The 16,367-nt window shown below is 40.5% G+C and overlaps 1 protein-coding gene across 1 annotated transcript; it reads right to left on the bottom strand.

The window, feature by feature from the left end:
• Nucleotides 1-2,790: 2,790 nt before the first annotated feature.
• On the bottom strand, nt 2,791-13,719 carry SLC35A5 (solute carrier family 35 member A5). Its single transcript, XM_044441923.1, has 5 exons — nt 13,652-13,719; nt 11,828-12,045; nt 11,507-11,574; nt 9,853-10,642; nt 2,791-5,615 (listed from the first exon to the last, which is right to left on the bottom strand). Exons 2-5 carry the CDS (start codon nt 12,020-12,022, stop codon nt 5,547-5,549), a joined length of 1,122 nt encoding a protein of 373 aa, XP_044297858.1. The 5' UTR covers nt 12,023-12,045; nt 13,652-13,719; the 3' UTR covers nt 2,791-5,546.
• Between the last annotated feature and the right edge of the window lie 2,648 nt (nt 13,720-16,367).

Below are 16,367 nucleotides of genomic sequence, written 5' to 3'. Positions count from 1 at the left end.
AGCAAGTCCAGCAGGCCATTTGTTCATTCTGTCTGAAATGAAAGCAGTGATTTGCTGCCAGCAGCACCAAAAGAGGAAAATGATGAAGGCAGAAATGGTGTCTGATTCACACAAGTCCAAAGTTATTTGGGCTTTGCTTCAAGCAGAAAAAATGTCTTGGGCTGACCCTGGGAACAGCCTCTTTTCTGGGAAATAAGAGCATGGATCACATTATCCAGCTCCTCAGTTCTAAAGGAAAATGTGTTTCATTTCACCAGCGTTGCTAACATTTGGGAATATGCACCATTATAGCAGGATCTCCTGCAGTCACTTAGACTTCCACATTGGGGGAGAGGGGGGGTTGGTAGGTTCATCTTCAGGTGTGCTTCTATCTCCAGCCAAGTAACCAAGGGCCAGCTCTAACACATCAACAAGAAAAAAAGACCCTTGGAATCATACCTCACAGGGTACTTGGCATGTTTAATAGTTCTGCACACACCCTGCCCCTCCTTGTACTGTTCTGACATTCCTTGAACGCAACCTACTGGTGTATAAGGGTGCAGGAGCAAGAATCTTTGGAGAATTTCTATACTTGTAAGCAGGAAAGTATTCCACCCCTCCCATTCAGTGACCCATCCCTTGTTAATTTACAAACTATGTATTAGTAAGGAAAGAATGTTAAAACTTCTTCTGACCCGGTTTAGGTTATACTGGCTCTTTAACTTGAGTTGCGCTAGAAGCCTAAGGCCACTACTGCAGCCTGTCATGATCAGAACAACCACCTACTTGGCAGGAACTGAGGATTGCAGGCAACTGCTTCCCATGTCAACTGTTCTATGCAAAAAAGGGGAATGGCCCCTACTGGTTACATGCAGTTCAGAAACTGTTAGATCTGCAGATGGCCTGCATACACAGCCAGTTTCCTTCTGCAGCATTACAGTTACCAATTCTTGCCTGTGGCCATATCTGCTGTACCAAAACCAATTTGTTAGTGTTTTAGCTCAATCCACCCACACGTATTTATTGAATCCTCTAATTTTCAGTCTCAGTGAACCATCAGTAAAACACAAGGTTCAAACTTTTCATACAGCATTAGTAAATGCCAAAACAAAATGGAAAATGTGTTATTTTCAGCTGCTAAGAATGTGTGGGAGAGACCATTTTTCACATGCACAATCCACATGTCAGGGAAAAAGTATCTATGGTTTCAAAGTCTCACTAAAATTGTTCAGTGTTAACCTGCAAAATGTGTTAGGCAGATTTATATGTGTAGATGTTTTATAGGAGGAAATTCTCAGGGAATGCTTAAGTAAAGGTTTCCCTCCTTTTTGCTTCCTGAACTGAAATGTGCTATGAAACTAATGGTCTCTCGCAAATGCTTCCAAGAAACATCATGCTAGCGAGGACAATTGGCCCAAGTAAGGAGACCAAAGCAATCAAAACACACATTGCATGCAGAATTCACTAAATGTGATTAGCACTACAGTAGTAATTCCAGTTTTGACACTATGGGTGGGATTGTTGAGGGGGGTTTTGATACTACGCATTTCCATAGTTAAACAGGCTATTCTGCACTAATGAAAATAAGCATCTGGGATCTCCATTTGCAAGTAATTTCTCACTACATTCCAGAAGAGCCAAGCAAAACAAAGTTCTTTCTATCCCAAAGCCGAACTACATGTTATACTGGCACAGAGGTATTTCCTAAATATGCAGGATTAGAGGAAGGGGAGGATTGGCAGACAGGAGAATGTTTAAGCTTTCCCACAGCTCCTAATTCTCTTCAGACAGTGCGCCCCCCCCCCACTTGTTTTTCCCTGTAGCCTTCTTCCAGCATGGGGGTGGGGGAAAGTCATTCCACAAAACCTATGTATAATCAAACAGCCATGCAGATATTTGCAGGTGAGAAATGGATGCAGGAAGTATAAAGCAGCCCTCTTTTACTTACCCATGAGCTCTGCAATTGCCTCTTCCATCGTATGAGCATGAAGAAAATGTATTTGCCTTGAATTGCACGGTCTTGCCCTTACATACAACAATTATGATACAAAACAAATATACACACAACATAAACAGACCACAGATTAAACAATCCATGGGCTTTTGATGCACAAACAGAAAAGAATGGACATGTTGTGGTCACTTCTGCTTTCACTCAGAAATCCATGAGTGGTGTAAGTTTTTAAACATGTCTGAACCTGGACCACTGGATTGGTAGGGGATGAACAACCTGTGGTTTGTTGTTGAGTTGACCACTGGGTTGTTTAGTCCCTAAACAATCCAGGAGTCTGGCTTTGGATGACATGCTCAGCAACCTATGAAGGAGCTGATCATTGATCACTGAGTAAAGCATGCTGCAGGAAGCACTTGCACCTGCTCATGCATGACAGCCCATAGGTTGCTTAACCCATGAGCTACCATGCCATGTGTACTGACACACATAATATTGTAAAATATGGGGCTATGCCCTAGATGGAAACAAAGGAAGAAATCATGGTCTATTTCCTTGAGAAAGGTATCACACAGGCTTTTACCCTTCCTTTGCCCTGGGAGATTCCAGCACATCCAAGGTGTTAATAGAGGTGGTGAGCAAGAGCTTGTAAGTTGTTTGTGGAAACTGTTGAGGAATTTTGCTGTGGTTCACAAGGTTCCACTGAATGTGGAGTCCACATTCATATATTGGCATTGGCAGCATATACATCTGCAGCTCATCCCTGGTTTTTGAAAATCGGTCTTTGATTTCTGTTCTGTTTTAGCTTTGGAAAGCACTTTTAGCCATGCGCACAACAAATCCAAATTCCATTCCCTTGGTTAGTACACTGTGGTTTATTTGGCCCTGTGACATACTAGTCTGCACTGTAAAACAATTCAAACTAAGCACAAACAGGTCCCATATTTCTCTTAACCCCAGGCACTAGTAGACTGTTAGGCACAGTTCAACAAATGCACTTGAATAACAACAGAAAACCCACATTTTGTTATATAAGCAAACAATGGAATGGATTCCTTCAGAAGCCAGCAAGGAGCTAAAGCACAATTAAATGCATTGTCCACATAAACCACAGCTGATCCAAAGCTGTTCTTTCACTTGAAGCAGTACATCCTTGTTTCAAATAGCATTTCTGAAGAAACAGTTAAAGTATAAGCCAAGTTCAAAGGAATATTCCATTAAGACAGTTCCCAACATTGTAGGAGTGCAACAGATGAGCCAATATTACCCAGTGAAACTGGGACTTTCCATTCACACACAAGAATATGTGCAATTAGTAGCAGCACCTTAGTTTTGTCCCAGTACCATTTACTGGAGTGCTTGCTGCTCCAGCATGTTTGTGCATGCCAGCTCCTAATTGTTATACAAGACAGGTGCCTGACAGTACTTCTGCTCTTCTTTTTGCAAATAGGAACACTGGCAGGAAATGTATAATTGAAGGACTGAAAGCCTCACATGACAATTCAGCATTACCAGTACCGAGATTTCCACATTATACTGTGAAAAAGAGTATCAGACAAAACCCATTCATGCTATTTTCTTTCTACATTTTCTCTGGTCAAAAATTGACTGGACCTCAGTTCAGCTACACATTATTCAGCTCATCTAATCATCTTGACAGAAAGGACTGAATGCAGTGTTAGAATTTTGAGAGTAGCATCTGCACAACTGATCCTTGTGGTATTGTTTTGTCCTGCCTTCTATCTTTTAACCCCTTTGGCTGCTGCACTGCACCTTTTCACAGTTTCAGTATATATACACACAGTAAAGAGGAAAGCAAGTAAACAGTGGACAAAAGTCAAACTAAGACACTAACAGCAAAATCAGTTCAATCATGGAGAGGCACCAAAATTTGCTATTTTCAAGTGGCAAACTAAGGAGGCAATATGCTTTGTGAAGGCTCTTTGTTAAGGAATTTGCAGGGAACACAACACTGTTTTAAAGAAGGTTGACATTCATAGGGCAATAACTGGAATTGGAGTCCTCATCAGGGACACAATCTAAGGTTTGAACTGCATTGGCTGTAGGGTGGAGCCCCTGAGAAAAGGGCACTGTGTGTAGCTCTGTCTGAATTATATTAGTCTTGCCATTAGTCTATTGGCCATGAAAGGGTGACTAAGTAGCACAGGATACTACTACCAATTCCTTCGGAATGCATCACTTGCCACCATTTAAACCTACCACCAAAACACACAAGTGCATAGGTCTGCAAAACATTCTGCAGAATGTGAAATACTTTATGCTTGGTGGATCCTGACTGCTTCTTTTTAAACAGGATATTTTTAGAGTGTTGTGCTTAAAGTTATTAGCAAATTCACCATAATGGATCAATGTCTATATAGTAATAATGAAATGTGGACCTCAGGGGTACTGAGAGAGAAGTGCAAGCAAGTGGCTTTAGAAGAACAAGCGTCATTGTTTGACTATCCTTTAAAAAATCAACTATTACCATGATGGCACCAAATGTACACAACTGGACATAGTGTTTCTAAAGATCCATCAGCTGTATGACTCCTTTGAGTTGAAAGTACAGGGAGGAAAATTATTTTGACCCAGTAAAAGAAGTATTAGATGTTCATGTGTCTCCCATTCAAGTATATGGAGAAGTAATACCTACTATAATACCCTAACGCCGAACAATCCACAATTCCAGCAGTCTTGCTTTTGATGAACAATCTGCAAGGTTTTGGATAACGATGTAGCTAATACATTGTGATTTCATTCAGTACTGAGGGCTACTTCATCTATTACATTTTCAAACTGTTCCTGTAAAACATTTTACATGTAAATCTAAAAATGCAATTGTGCATGTAGGAGCACATTTTCAGCAGTGTATGTTCACAGAGATATTCATATTCAGGAACCATGCTTGGCCATGGTATCCTACAGCACAAAGACTCATTTGATAGTGCATTATTTGTGAAGCACTTCCAACTCATGAATGCATGTCATTGCTTCATAAATATTTGTGGCATAAAGAAATTAAAACACAGTTTGTGGGCTCTAGAATGCTGTCAAGTCTCTTCAAACAGTAGGAAAGAATCAGCAGTTTTAACACATGGTCCAAAGTGATGCTTCCAATTCTACCTTTCAGCATTCACCCCTTTCTGAAGTCCACACCATGTACCTTCTTGCTGCAGAAAAGCTTCTTCTTAATGAAGTCAAGTACTTAAGAGCAGAAGGCATATCTGGTCCAACATTCCACTTCCCCTCACCATCCCAATAGGTATGAGAAGTCCACAAGCAGGATCTGAGGCCAGTAGACTTTACCAACTGTTACTCTGCAGCAACTGGCATTCATTCAGAGGCATGCTATCTTTGATCCTGGGGTAACATATAGCCAACATGGCTAGTAGTAGTCATGAATAACCATATCCTCCATTATTGTGTCTAATCACCTTTAAAACAGTATACTCTATAGCATGACTCGATGAAAAAACAATTAAAATCCCACAGTGAAAAAAGGAAACATTCAACCAGTGTAAGTTATGAAAATGCTTCACACTCCCACCTCCCTTACAGTAAACCTTGATTCTTTTCACAAGTTGTGTCTGAACTTCAAGCATCCAGACCCTTCCTATAAAGTCTCCTCTTCTGAATCATGATCGCTGTCTGGCTTGGTGAGTCTCTCAAGTTCTTCTCCGTCCTGCAGAAAATAAGAAGGGAAAGACAGTGAAAAGGTAACATTTGTCTAGGTTTGTATATGCTTTCAATTTATACTAAGACCTTAAAATGGACACAGTTCTGTCCACAATATTTCAGTTCTGTAGAGTTATACAACAATTTGTAAAAGAGTGCATTTTAATATACCCTCATCTCAGTGGTGGGATTCACCTTTCCCATTGATCTTTCAAATTTTCTGTAAGGTATTTTAATTTGCTTGATGGCCAGGATTCAAATAGAATGGGAAGAGAGTAAGCAGACTGATTTTAATGGATAATTCATATGTGCCCTACAAAGCACAAAGACCTTTTGCTAACACAGCAACTATGCTTCAATATTCTTCTTTCAAGACATTTTCTGTTTCAGCCTGTAAATGCACCATTTTAAAATCATTCATTCATCTTAGTCAAGCTTATTCCCCTTAGGATGGATCAGATCAGATGGTGGAATAAATAAACCCTGGACCTGAGCATGACAAATATCAGGTACCAGGTATGTGCTGTTGGCTCCAAGTTTATATGGTGATTATGAATTCAAAATACGTATTGTGCCCAAATTATCCATAAATATGTGTTGTTACTGCCAACTTCTTGTAACCACTTATTAAAAATCTTTAACAGAATTTCACATAGGAAGATAGAGTAGAAATTTTATGATACAATGGGAGACATTCAAGCAGCTGCCTTGGAATGTTCCATTGCAGGATTTTAATTATTTGCTCTGAAAGGTTCTTCTGTAAAGTTCATACAACTGCTCAGCTGAGCTGTTAACAAATAGCTAGTTCAACATAATTGTGCCAAAATGATAAAACCAAGCAGCTATACTTAATTTTCTTGAGGATGATAGCTCATGACTACCAAGGAGTAAGTCCGATTCAATGCATCTTACTCCCAAGCCAAGTGTGTGTGAGATTGTAGCCTAACTACACAATGCTATACTTTTCTACTCAGAAGTAAGTCTTATTGCATTCAATGGGAATTAACCCTAGGCAAGTGTGAATACAATGGCAACCTGTATCTTCTTTGTAAGGTACACAAAGGTCGAACAGAAAGTAGATCTCCAGGTGTTCGGAGCAGCTTATAGCATTCCTGACCATGGGCCATGCTGCCAGGGGCTTTTCTACCTTCTTCCCATCCTTATATCATACAACCTGGTCCTCCATGGGGGATAGATCCTACAGTATTTACCCATTTGTCCTATTGAGCTTTCTTAAATCTCTACTATTCCTTTACTTTGAAAATGGACTGGACTGTTCATTCTTCTTTTAGGCAAATAGCTGGTCAGTATTTTATACATACACACAATATTCCATCCTCCGGATGCTTAGACATCACTCAGGGCAGCTGACAACAATTGCAAGTTTTATATAGAACTTGATTTCAGCAACAGAATACTGAAAGTCTGCATTACATACTTTCTGCAATGGCCCCACAAGAATTTTAAAGAAAAGAACGTGTAGGGATACTTTTTTAGCATTTAAACCCTAACTTTTTGTATGTTATTACTGTTTCCCTTCATGGATCACTTCTGTACTGCCCTATCGTTCATTGTGCTCTCCGGGCACTTTACAGATTTAAAAATACGTAGGAACAACAAAACAAAAATAAAAATGTGATAATGGCAGGGGAAGGGGGGGCTGCAGCAATGCGGTGATGACAGGCCAACAAGTGCGGTGTGTGTCACCCAACATGCCAGGCCCCTCACGAGGTCCCCGCTGGGAGTCTCTGCCTCCTCCAGAGGCAGGTGCAGCAGGTGTGCAGTGGCAGCACCCTCTCTCCCCCTCGCCCCTTCTGCTCTCGCCAGGGGCATGGGAGAAATCCGCTGTGTCCAGCATCAGAGGACATTATATTGTTTTGCATTATACTTTTTGTAAACTGCCCCAAGACCTTGGGCTATTAGGCATACAGGAATGAAATATATGAACTGATATGCCGTATCTGATTTGGCAGTCTTTGACAAAGTTATACCATCCACACAAGTTTTGGAGAGTTGCTTCTGTGAAGAGAACCTAGCAGAGATCTAAGATCCTGTCCATAGAGGAATTTAGGAAATGACATCCTTCTATGGGAAAGTAACCCCTTTTAAGAGCATGCAAATGTTATTAGCAAAGTGGCTTTGTCAGTAGTGCCCCCTAGTGTTTAAACTCTATAAAAAGTAGCAATTCAACTCTGTGTAAGTAACCTTAAGTCCAATGAGTGAAACCATTAGGTGGGCTTAACTTTGCAATGTATTGCGTGCTTCCTCCCAGTGTATTTTGTTTTTTCTCAGTGCTATGGAATATGAAGGCTGTTTTACATTCTAAACAAAATATGCTTTAATGTTAACAGTGACTGTATTTGGAAGTGAAATGCTCCTTAACATTCTCTCACACACTCTCACACACTTTTAGAATCTGTTGCAACTATGCAATGCTAAAATTCTTGAGTGGCTGAGAATCTAGGATTGGAAATACTGCAGGGAAATTGGGTGTTTCACAGAGTGCATCATATTTTTAACACCATGAAAACTAAACTCTCCAAATCTGCTGTGACTGAAAAATGTTTCCAATCCTTTGTTTCAAAATGACAGCAATTAAGAGTATTGGGTTCAAATGACCAGATTCTCTACCCAGTATCCCTGCCTGTCAAGGAAGGAGTTGTGGTTTCAGAGAATGCCGCTCTGTGCAGAATAGGCACTTTGCCTCAACAACTGAAAGAAGTGTAACAGAAAGACACAGAAATGGAGGGCAAACACCATACAGAACACTCCCAGCAGTGGTACAAGGAACCAACTTGATCCTTCACTCCAGTGGCATGAGTTAATCATACCCCTGCTACAAAACACCAGCAGTTGTGCCACCAAGGTCAAAAGGCTACTACAGTGAATTGTAGAAATACCCCCCTGCTCTGCTTAGACTTTTCCACATTTTGGGGCATTACAGGCTGGAACTGAAATGCATTTCATTGGCATTGTTATCACTTCGTGTACACTGTTACGTAAAGAATTAACAAAAAACACACTGGCGGGTGAATATTTTTACAAGGCCTTGTATGTGCTATGGCTGTTCTTCTTACAACAGGGGTCTGCTGCACAGGCCTCTTCCAAGGCAGAAAGAGAGTTACAGAGAAAACAGTGGAAGAGCTGTTATGGGTCTGTTGTATTGCATTCCAGCAGCTGACAAGGGCAGCTTCCCGTCACTGTACTGCTGCTGCTCCTATGAGCAAATTACTTCAGTGAAGTTGGCACAAGCCTTTGTGGAAGCAAGAGCAGGGCTACACATTTGTCAGGGGCAGAATGCTCTTTTAACCACTGTAGCAAAAGCTTCTTGCATATGTCACAGCAGTTGCAGTGACAAGATGAAATCTGTTAGCCTATGCAATGCTTTGGAGAAAAGAGCTAGGCCACTGCTTGGGACCACGACCATATTACATCTGTCCTCAATTGCACTTATCTGTTGCACCCCAGCTGCTTTCTGGGGTCAGTTCAAGGTATGGGTCACAGGGCCACAATCAGAGGCTTATGCTAATCTTATGCAGAACGGGAGAAGTGGCAGAGACTTCTTGTCTTTGCATTTTTCTCTAGACGGGTTTTTCTGCCCACCTAGCTGGAAGTGGAGGGAAGGAATCCCCCTTTTATCCCTCTCAGAGGTTGCTTGCCCATCCTCATAAGGCAGTCAAGAGTTTTTCATTCCAGCTGTGGGGCGTGCGTGTCTGTGTCTGTGGGAGAGTTCTCCAATTCCCCAATCCCAAGTTGGAGCACTGTCTCTGACCTTGGGCCTGGAGAATCTGAAATATGTTAAGGTTCCTTAGATATAGTCTCAGGGGCACTGGGTTGCTCCCTAAATGGCTTACCTCCTGACTGTCTAAGGGACTGTTTCTTTGGTTATGAACCTGTCCATTTATTAAGATTAGAAGGAGAGACTCTTTTGAAGGCCCTGTTGCTCACAGAGGCCCATTTCTCAGGCATGCATGGAAAGGCTTTCTCCTGGGTCTCTCCCCAAACTGTTAAATTTGCTCCTCCAAGAACTATCATTTATTCCCAACCTTTTAGCTTTTAGAAAGTGTGTGAGGACATATCTTTTTAAACTAGCTTTTTAGGCTATGTAGTTGTTCTACTATTTTAAAAGTTATTTTTATTTGGAATGTCATTTTAAATGGTTGTACATTGCATTAATGGGTTTTTAGCAAAACAGAAAGCATATAAAAGATGCTAGCAATTACCACTACTTTCCAAAGCCTTACCCCACTGGAACGCTCCCATCCACCTCCACTGAGTTTGCTCCTCTCCCACTGAGCAGGGTATTCCATGCAGTGGGGGCTGCTGGAATGGTAGATAAATATGGACAAAAGTACCACAGGAGCTTCCAAGAAGAACTCCAGGGAAGGCTTGAAATCAAAAACAAAGACAGACACTGTGGTGATGATTACAGTAGTGACCTGTGCAGTCAAGACATGGAACATATTGTCTCGGAACTTCAAGATGAAAGCCACCGAAAGCCCCAGGAAGGCAGTAACAAAAATAAGTGCCACTGAGAACATGTTGTGGCCATAGAAGAACCCACAGTGTTCAATTTGGTGCCTATTTTCAGGACGCAGGCTCAGCATCAGCCCATTAAACATTGCCCCAAAAAGGTACAGCTTGGTATTCTGTACAAAGATGTTTTCGCTGAACTGGCCACCTTCTTTCAATATCTTCTCGTTGTAGATGTTGGCCAAAGCAGAGATAAAGCACTGCACTAGGATGAGCAGGTGTCCTAGGCCAAGACGGACAGTTCTCAAGGCCCCTGTGGCAGTGGTGACATTCCAACTGAAGCCAGGGAAGAACCACCTGGTTGTGCAGTTCTTTCTTCCCCAACACTCTTCCTCCAGTTTGGTGTACTGTAGGCAGCTGTTAGAATGGCTGAAAATAATCTCATGATGAAATCCATGCACAGTCAAGCTATGCTTGTTGCTTCCTGTTCCTGTCGTCAGGGCTACAATAGACAGGAACAAAATCAGGAGTGATGCCCACTGCACCCAGGACAGCTGTCGTCTGTGTGTAGAGAAGAAAGACTCTTTCAGCAAACGCATATAAATATGGAGCAATCAAACAAGTTAATGCAAAGAGCACAAGTGATGGCAGGAAAAAAACACCTATCTTATTAAGGCATAAAAAGATCACCTGCCAGTACACCAAGCAACACTATGGTACATAAATGCAAAGACAAAACTTTTTAAGTATGCAATATTCAAAGGCAAAAGGGACAAACTGCATTTAAAACTCTATAGATGGTGAATTTATCAGTGCTTGCATTGAAACCTTTTTGTGATGCTGGTGGCAGAATCTGGGTCTCCTCTGTAGGCTTATTTGTAGCCCAGTCTTACAATTTACTGATATACATTATGCCTACTTCAGTGATCTTTATACCCATGTGTCATGGGAGCATTCAGCAGTTTCAGAAACTGCCTGGGCTGCCATGAGCATAGCAAAGGAAAGTATCCTGGCCAAAAGACTGAAGACTAGACAGAGGTGATCTGAGCTTGGAAACACTCAAGAATTCCTTTGAACTCCGAGTTTTCAGCATCAACAGAAACCTATTTCATGCCAGTGCCAGCTACTAATAGGAAAATGAATAAAAAAAATAAAAATTAAGGAAGATGGGTAGGACATCTTGGCAGATGCCAAGAAAGGTATCCGGGACTGTATCCACGGTAGCCATGTTGCCTACAACTGTGATTGGTAATGAACCATGATCTGTCAATATTACTGATGTGTTTATTAAAATATAAAGAGTAAGAATGTTATTTCAAATACTTTGAGACACTTGTTTACAACTGCTTTGTTAAAAAATTGGTAAATATTACCGAGAGGAAACAAAGAATTTACAAATGAAAGCACACTTTTTAAGCTACTCACTTCAGCACTGTCCTGAATAGAAGAGCGGTTGTTATGATGACAAAATTTGAGAACAGCACTGCCATGGCCTAGGGAAAAAAAGATGAGGCGTAAAGGTACAAGCCAAATTGTACCTGTCTGGCAATAAGATATCCAACATACTCTTCTTCTAAAAGAAAAGTCAACTAACAGCGTGTTCCAGACTTATCACACAGCATGCGGAGTGGGGGAGGCAGTCTAACATCCTTTCCAGCAGTTTGCTCAGAATTGGCTTTCTAGAAAAGCTATGAAAACTGGCAACGCTTTTCCAGAAAGGAAAGAAGAAACATAATCTTCACACACCTTTCCTGAAATGTAGAAAGTGTGATTCATGGATCCAATGCTGACCTTCCATTCACAGACGCTTCCATGAAAAGTCCATGAGAAAGGGTAGTACAACCAAGTTTCTTGTCCCCTTGAACGCACTTGAGGCTTCAAGAATGGACAACTGCCTCTTTCAATTGATGCAGATCTTTGTGTAAGCAGTCCAACTATCATTTAAGGTGCCAATATTATGCTGCCTGTAAAAGTCAATGAGTTCACAAGAGGATAGTGAAGAAGTTCTTTGGTCTATTGGTAGATGGAGACTTTTCTTTCCACATACAAATACTTACCTATTCTAGATCAGCACTGTAATGAGATTCTGAACCATCTCTGCCAGATCTAGCTGTACCTGAGTTTGTACAATAAAACAATCCCACATCTTTACTATAATGATATCTCTTGAATATTGCCTATTGAATTTTTTCCAGGCCAGAGATTGTTGCTTAAAAGTATTCAGTTACTTCAGTGTGTGGTCTTGCAGATGTGGAAGTGTGAATGTCACAAATGATCAGGCTCCATCACAAAGTTGGCAGTATCTGGCACCATGCAATTCCAATTTAAAGAACACACAGACATGAAATGGCATTACCAAATGAATACAAATATGCAAATATACATACAACATACCGAACAAGCAATGCAAGATCAAAAGATGGAATCTCTCTGTCAAGGCAGGTCAGGCCAAGTGATCTAGATAACACATTCCTCGCTCTCCCATATATGCCAGCATTTGTACTGTGATTAGTGATGCAAATATCTGCCTGGAATCTGGCTTTCTTGCACTTTTAGGAATGCTTATTTATTTCATTTTTATATCAATAGCCAAAGCCTATTTTTTCTTTTCTACACTTGGCCTTGGCCTAGCAAACAAGCTGAATCAAGAGCAAGTTCATGAATACCAGCATGTTCCTTCTTTGTGCTGAATTCCTTTCCCACTAAATACAGCAAAATCACATATATGAAAAAGCAGAACTCACTTGCACAGAGGGCAGAGTGGGCAAGCCAGCCTTGTCAGCTATACCTGCACATTTGTAATCTAATAGGCAAGAGTTGGACTCACTTCCTCCTGGAAACCCAGGTGAACATTCAGTGCAAGTCAGATTTAAGGCAGAAAAAGCAAGCTGGGGTCTAGGGAGTTGAGCTAAGAAAATCCAATGGATTCTGTTCCCCAAACTGGATTCCTCACACATCACTAATTAAGATAATTTTAAAACAGAGTTTTGCATTATGTCTAGAATAAATTTTAATCTTACTTATTATATTTTGAATATTTATATACTGCTTTTAAGATGGTTGGCACTATACAGGGTAGTTCTTTGTAAGTTGAAGAGTGCCCTGGCACAGTGTTTATTCTTGGATTTATAAACCATGGGATTGGTTAAATTCAATTCAGTCCAATTTCCCCTAAAAATACAACACAACCACTAGTTCATCTGGACAGGTACAGAGGCAGAAAAGAAGGAACATCTACTCTTTCCCAATGTGACCATAATTTGGCAGAAAGAGCTTGTGAGGTATAGTGGTTAAATGTTGGATTGGAAAATTTGGGTTCAAGTCCTGACTTGGTCATGAAACTCATTATGTCACTAGGTAACTTTGAACCAATCACTAACTCTCAGCCTAAGCTACCTCACAAGGTTGTTGGGAGGAAAAGCTGGCCATCTTGGTCTCCTTGAAGGAAAACAATGGATATACATGTAGCAAATAAACAAATTGGCACAGGCTATGCAGGAAGGGATCTCATTCAGTCTCCATGAGACTCCTGAAAAGAGAAAATTTCCTAATTCCTGATGTGCTACTTACCGGCTCAAGGTAGGACAACACATAGAAGACAATCAGGTTATCCAGAAAATAAAGAAAGGCAGGAATTGACCACTTAATGTAGCTGTACAACTGCCTCCATGAACTGCAGCCAAATCCACTATGAGAACATCCTCCTAGACGAGGGATACACAGAGCAGAGAAAGAAATGATTAAACGCTAATAGGAATAATTGCTGATAAGACTTGGCCACAGTTAAATATAAAATCTGCACTCTCTCTCTGCTAAGATCAACTTAAAAACAATTTCTCCAAGGGCTTGTTCAAGGTGATTACTTACATTTAAGGCATTAAGGCATTTGTGTGAAACAGTCACAGTGGACTGAATCCCATAGCAAATTGGACTTTTTCCCTTTATTCTTTCCTCTACATGCCCCCATGATCTGATCTAACGGGATGGGAAACCTCCAGAGCAGAATTTGAGAGCACATGGATGTGTGGCATGAGGAAATGGCCCACTTCAGATTCTACAGATGGAAGCACTTCTGTTAGTGAAATGACAGCATTGAAACCAATGAAATGTTGGTACTTTTATCATAAGACAAAGCATGAACTGGGTCTACTGGGTTTAGTGGAAATTACAGAAATCCATGGAGGAGCGGTTCCATCAATGGCTTCATGGAAGCATCAGAGTATGAGTTGCAGAAGCATCAGAGGGCAGGAGACTGCAGAGGACACAAGCTACCTCCTCCCCTCTCTGCCCCCTTTACCCCAACCTCAGAGATGCTGCTGACATTCTTTCCACAACAGCTGCAATCGTGGAAAAGGAGCAAAGATTCCCAGTTCCAAGGCTGCAGTGGTTTGTCCAGCCTCAGGGATGGGATTCTGAATTATCTTACGGCCATAGAGGCTTAATTTAAAAACAAAAAAAACCATGCCAATCCCAGAAAAAAAGATGCAGGTTCAAAATGACATATGAAAGGGGATGTAGTTTAGTTTATTTTCTTTAAAAACTGAAGGAACCAAAAGAAAAATATACATTTATAAAGTGTTCCAACTGTGCTTTTGCCTCTCCTGTGCCCTTTGCATCTGAAGGAATAATATTAAGTATATATTTTTTTCAGTGTCCACTAACAGCATAAACAGGATTGGAAGCCAAAGATCTGTTTTAAGCCAATCCAAAGATGTGTGAACACCCAACAGGATTTTTGAGAGGACTTTCCTTCCAGATTCCTTTGACTAGCACACCTCTGTTGCCATATCACAATTTTTCCCCTAAATCTTTTCACTCTCAGAAGTCTTTTTCTATACCTTACAACTCATAGTTTCTTGGATTCTTGAAGTATTCTAGTGAAACTGACTAGCAAGCATTTTACTTCCTAAAACAAAAAGCATTTATATGCTCTTCCTTAATGCCATTATGAATGCACTTAAAAAGACATTATCAATCATATCTCTTCACCACAGCAGGGACAAGGAAAATACCTTCTTAAAGAGCTTTGCTAATGCAAATCTAGTTGAAATCAGAATAATCAAAGGTAAACAACAGATGCAAAAGGAAAATATCTGCTCCAGTGTCTGCTGGCCCCTCCTTTCAAAGATTATCAATTTTACAAGGACAGATATACTGTGAATAAGTTAGCTATTAGATAGGTAGCATAAAATTACTTAGCAAGTACTATAGAAAGGCCATTGTAAGACCTTTAAAGTATATACGTAGTTTCATGGTAGACTGATAGGCAGAATTAGTATGTTAGAGGCACATGACATCTCAGACACAAAACTGGGAAGAACATTACATAAGTATTTATAAGCTTATTGTACTATGACCCACTTGAATTTTGTGCAGTCTCATAAAATATATCCATTAAAAAACTCTGCAAAGATGAAAAATGTTTTGCCCAGAGAGAAGAACTACAGCTCTTATATTCTATGACTGAGATGCTTCAGACCACTGAAATGTTAAATCACTACCATGTTCAGTGCAGTAACACTGGATCAACACAGATCTCATGTAATAAGACTGAAGACAATGCAAAGAAGATGCATTTCAGAGATGCCAAAAATGCCCTAATGTATAGCAAACTGAGAAAGACTAGCCCACAGCTAAATATAATGTGAAAACTCACAAAGCAGCTTACCTTTTCTTGTTACCCAAAGTGCCATAATCAGACACAGCATTAGCTTAACCAATTCTGAGCATACATTCACAGTTGCAGGAAGGTAATCATACTTGTTATCTGTAGAAAGTGAAAAGTAAAGAGAGGTCATATCGAACACAAGTACTGACATAAAACTTACAATAGGTAGTCTGTACATGCATGTATGGTCAGCAGATGCAAGAATGTGATTTATGTTATCAGTAACCTCTATTTTCATATAAAAATGTTCCCAGTTCAGATAGCTGCAAAGCACTGCATGAAAATATGCACATTATTTCTGCTGAAGCTGTAGATAAGAGGGAACTCAAACAGTGAGGTTTTTGTGTCCTACATATTGCTGTGCCTTCCCTCAAATCTCTATAAGCTTCATATTATTTGTTTTAAACTTGTTCACCCTTGCTCTAGAAAAAACAAAATAAGAGCTGGTTGTTTTGCTTGATGTCATGGGAAGTTATTTTGCTGCTTACTTCAACAACTCTCATATAAAGTGGCTCTGAAAAGAATCCAGGTTGCCAAATAATCTAAACCAGGGGTCTCAGACTCAACTTACCTGGGGGCTGCTGGAAGTAGAGTCTGGGTGAGGCTGGGCCGCATCAA

Source organism: Varanus komodoensis, unplaced genomic scaffold (genome assembly GCF_004798865.1).
Source record: "Varanus komodoensis strain SLA01 unplaced genomic scaffold, ASM479886v1 scaffold4, whole genome shotgun sequence".
Classification (NCBI taxonomy): domain Eukaryota; kingdom Metazoa; phylum Chordata; class Lepidosauria; order Squamata; family Varanidae; genus Varanus; species Varanus komodoensis.
This window is presented reverse-complemented; position numbering and strand designations above follow the sequence as displayed.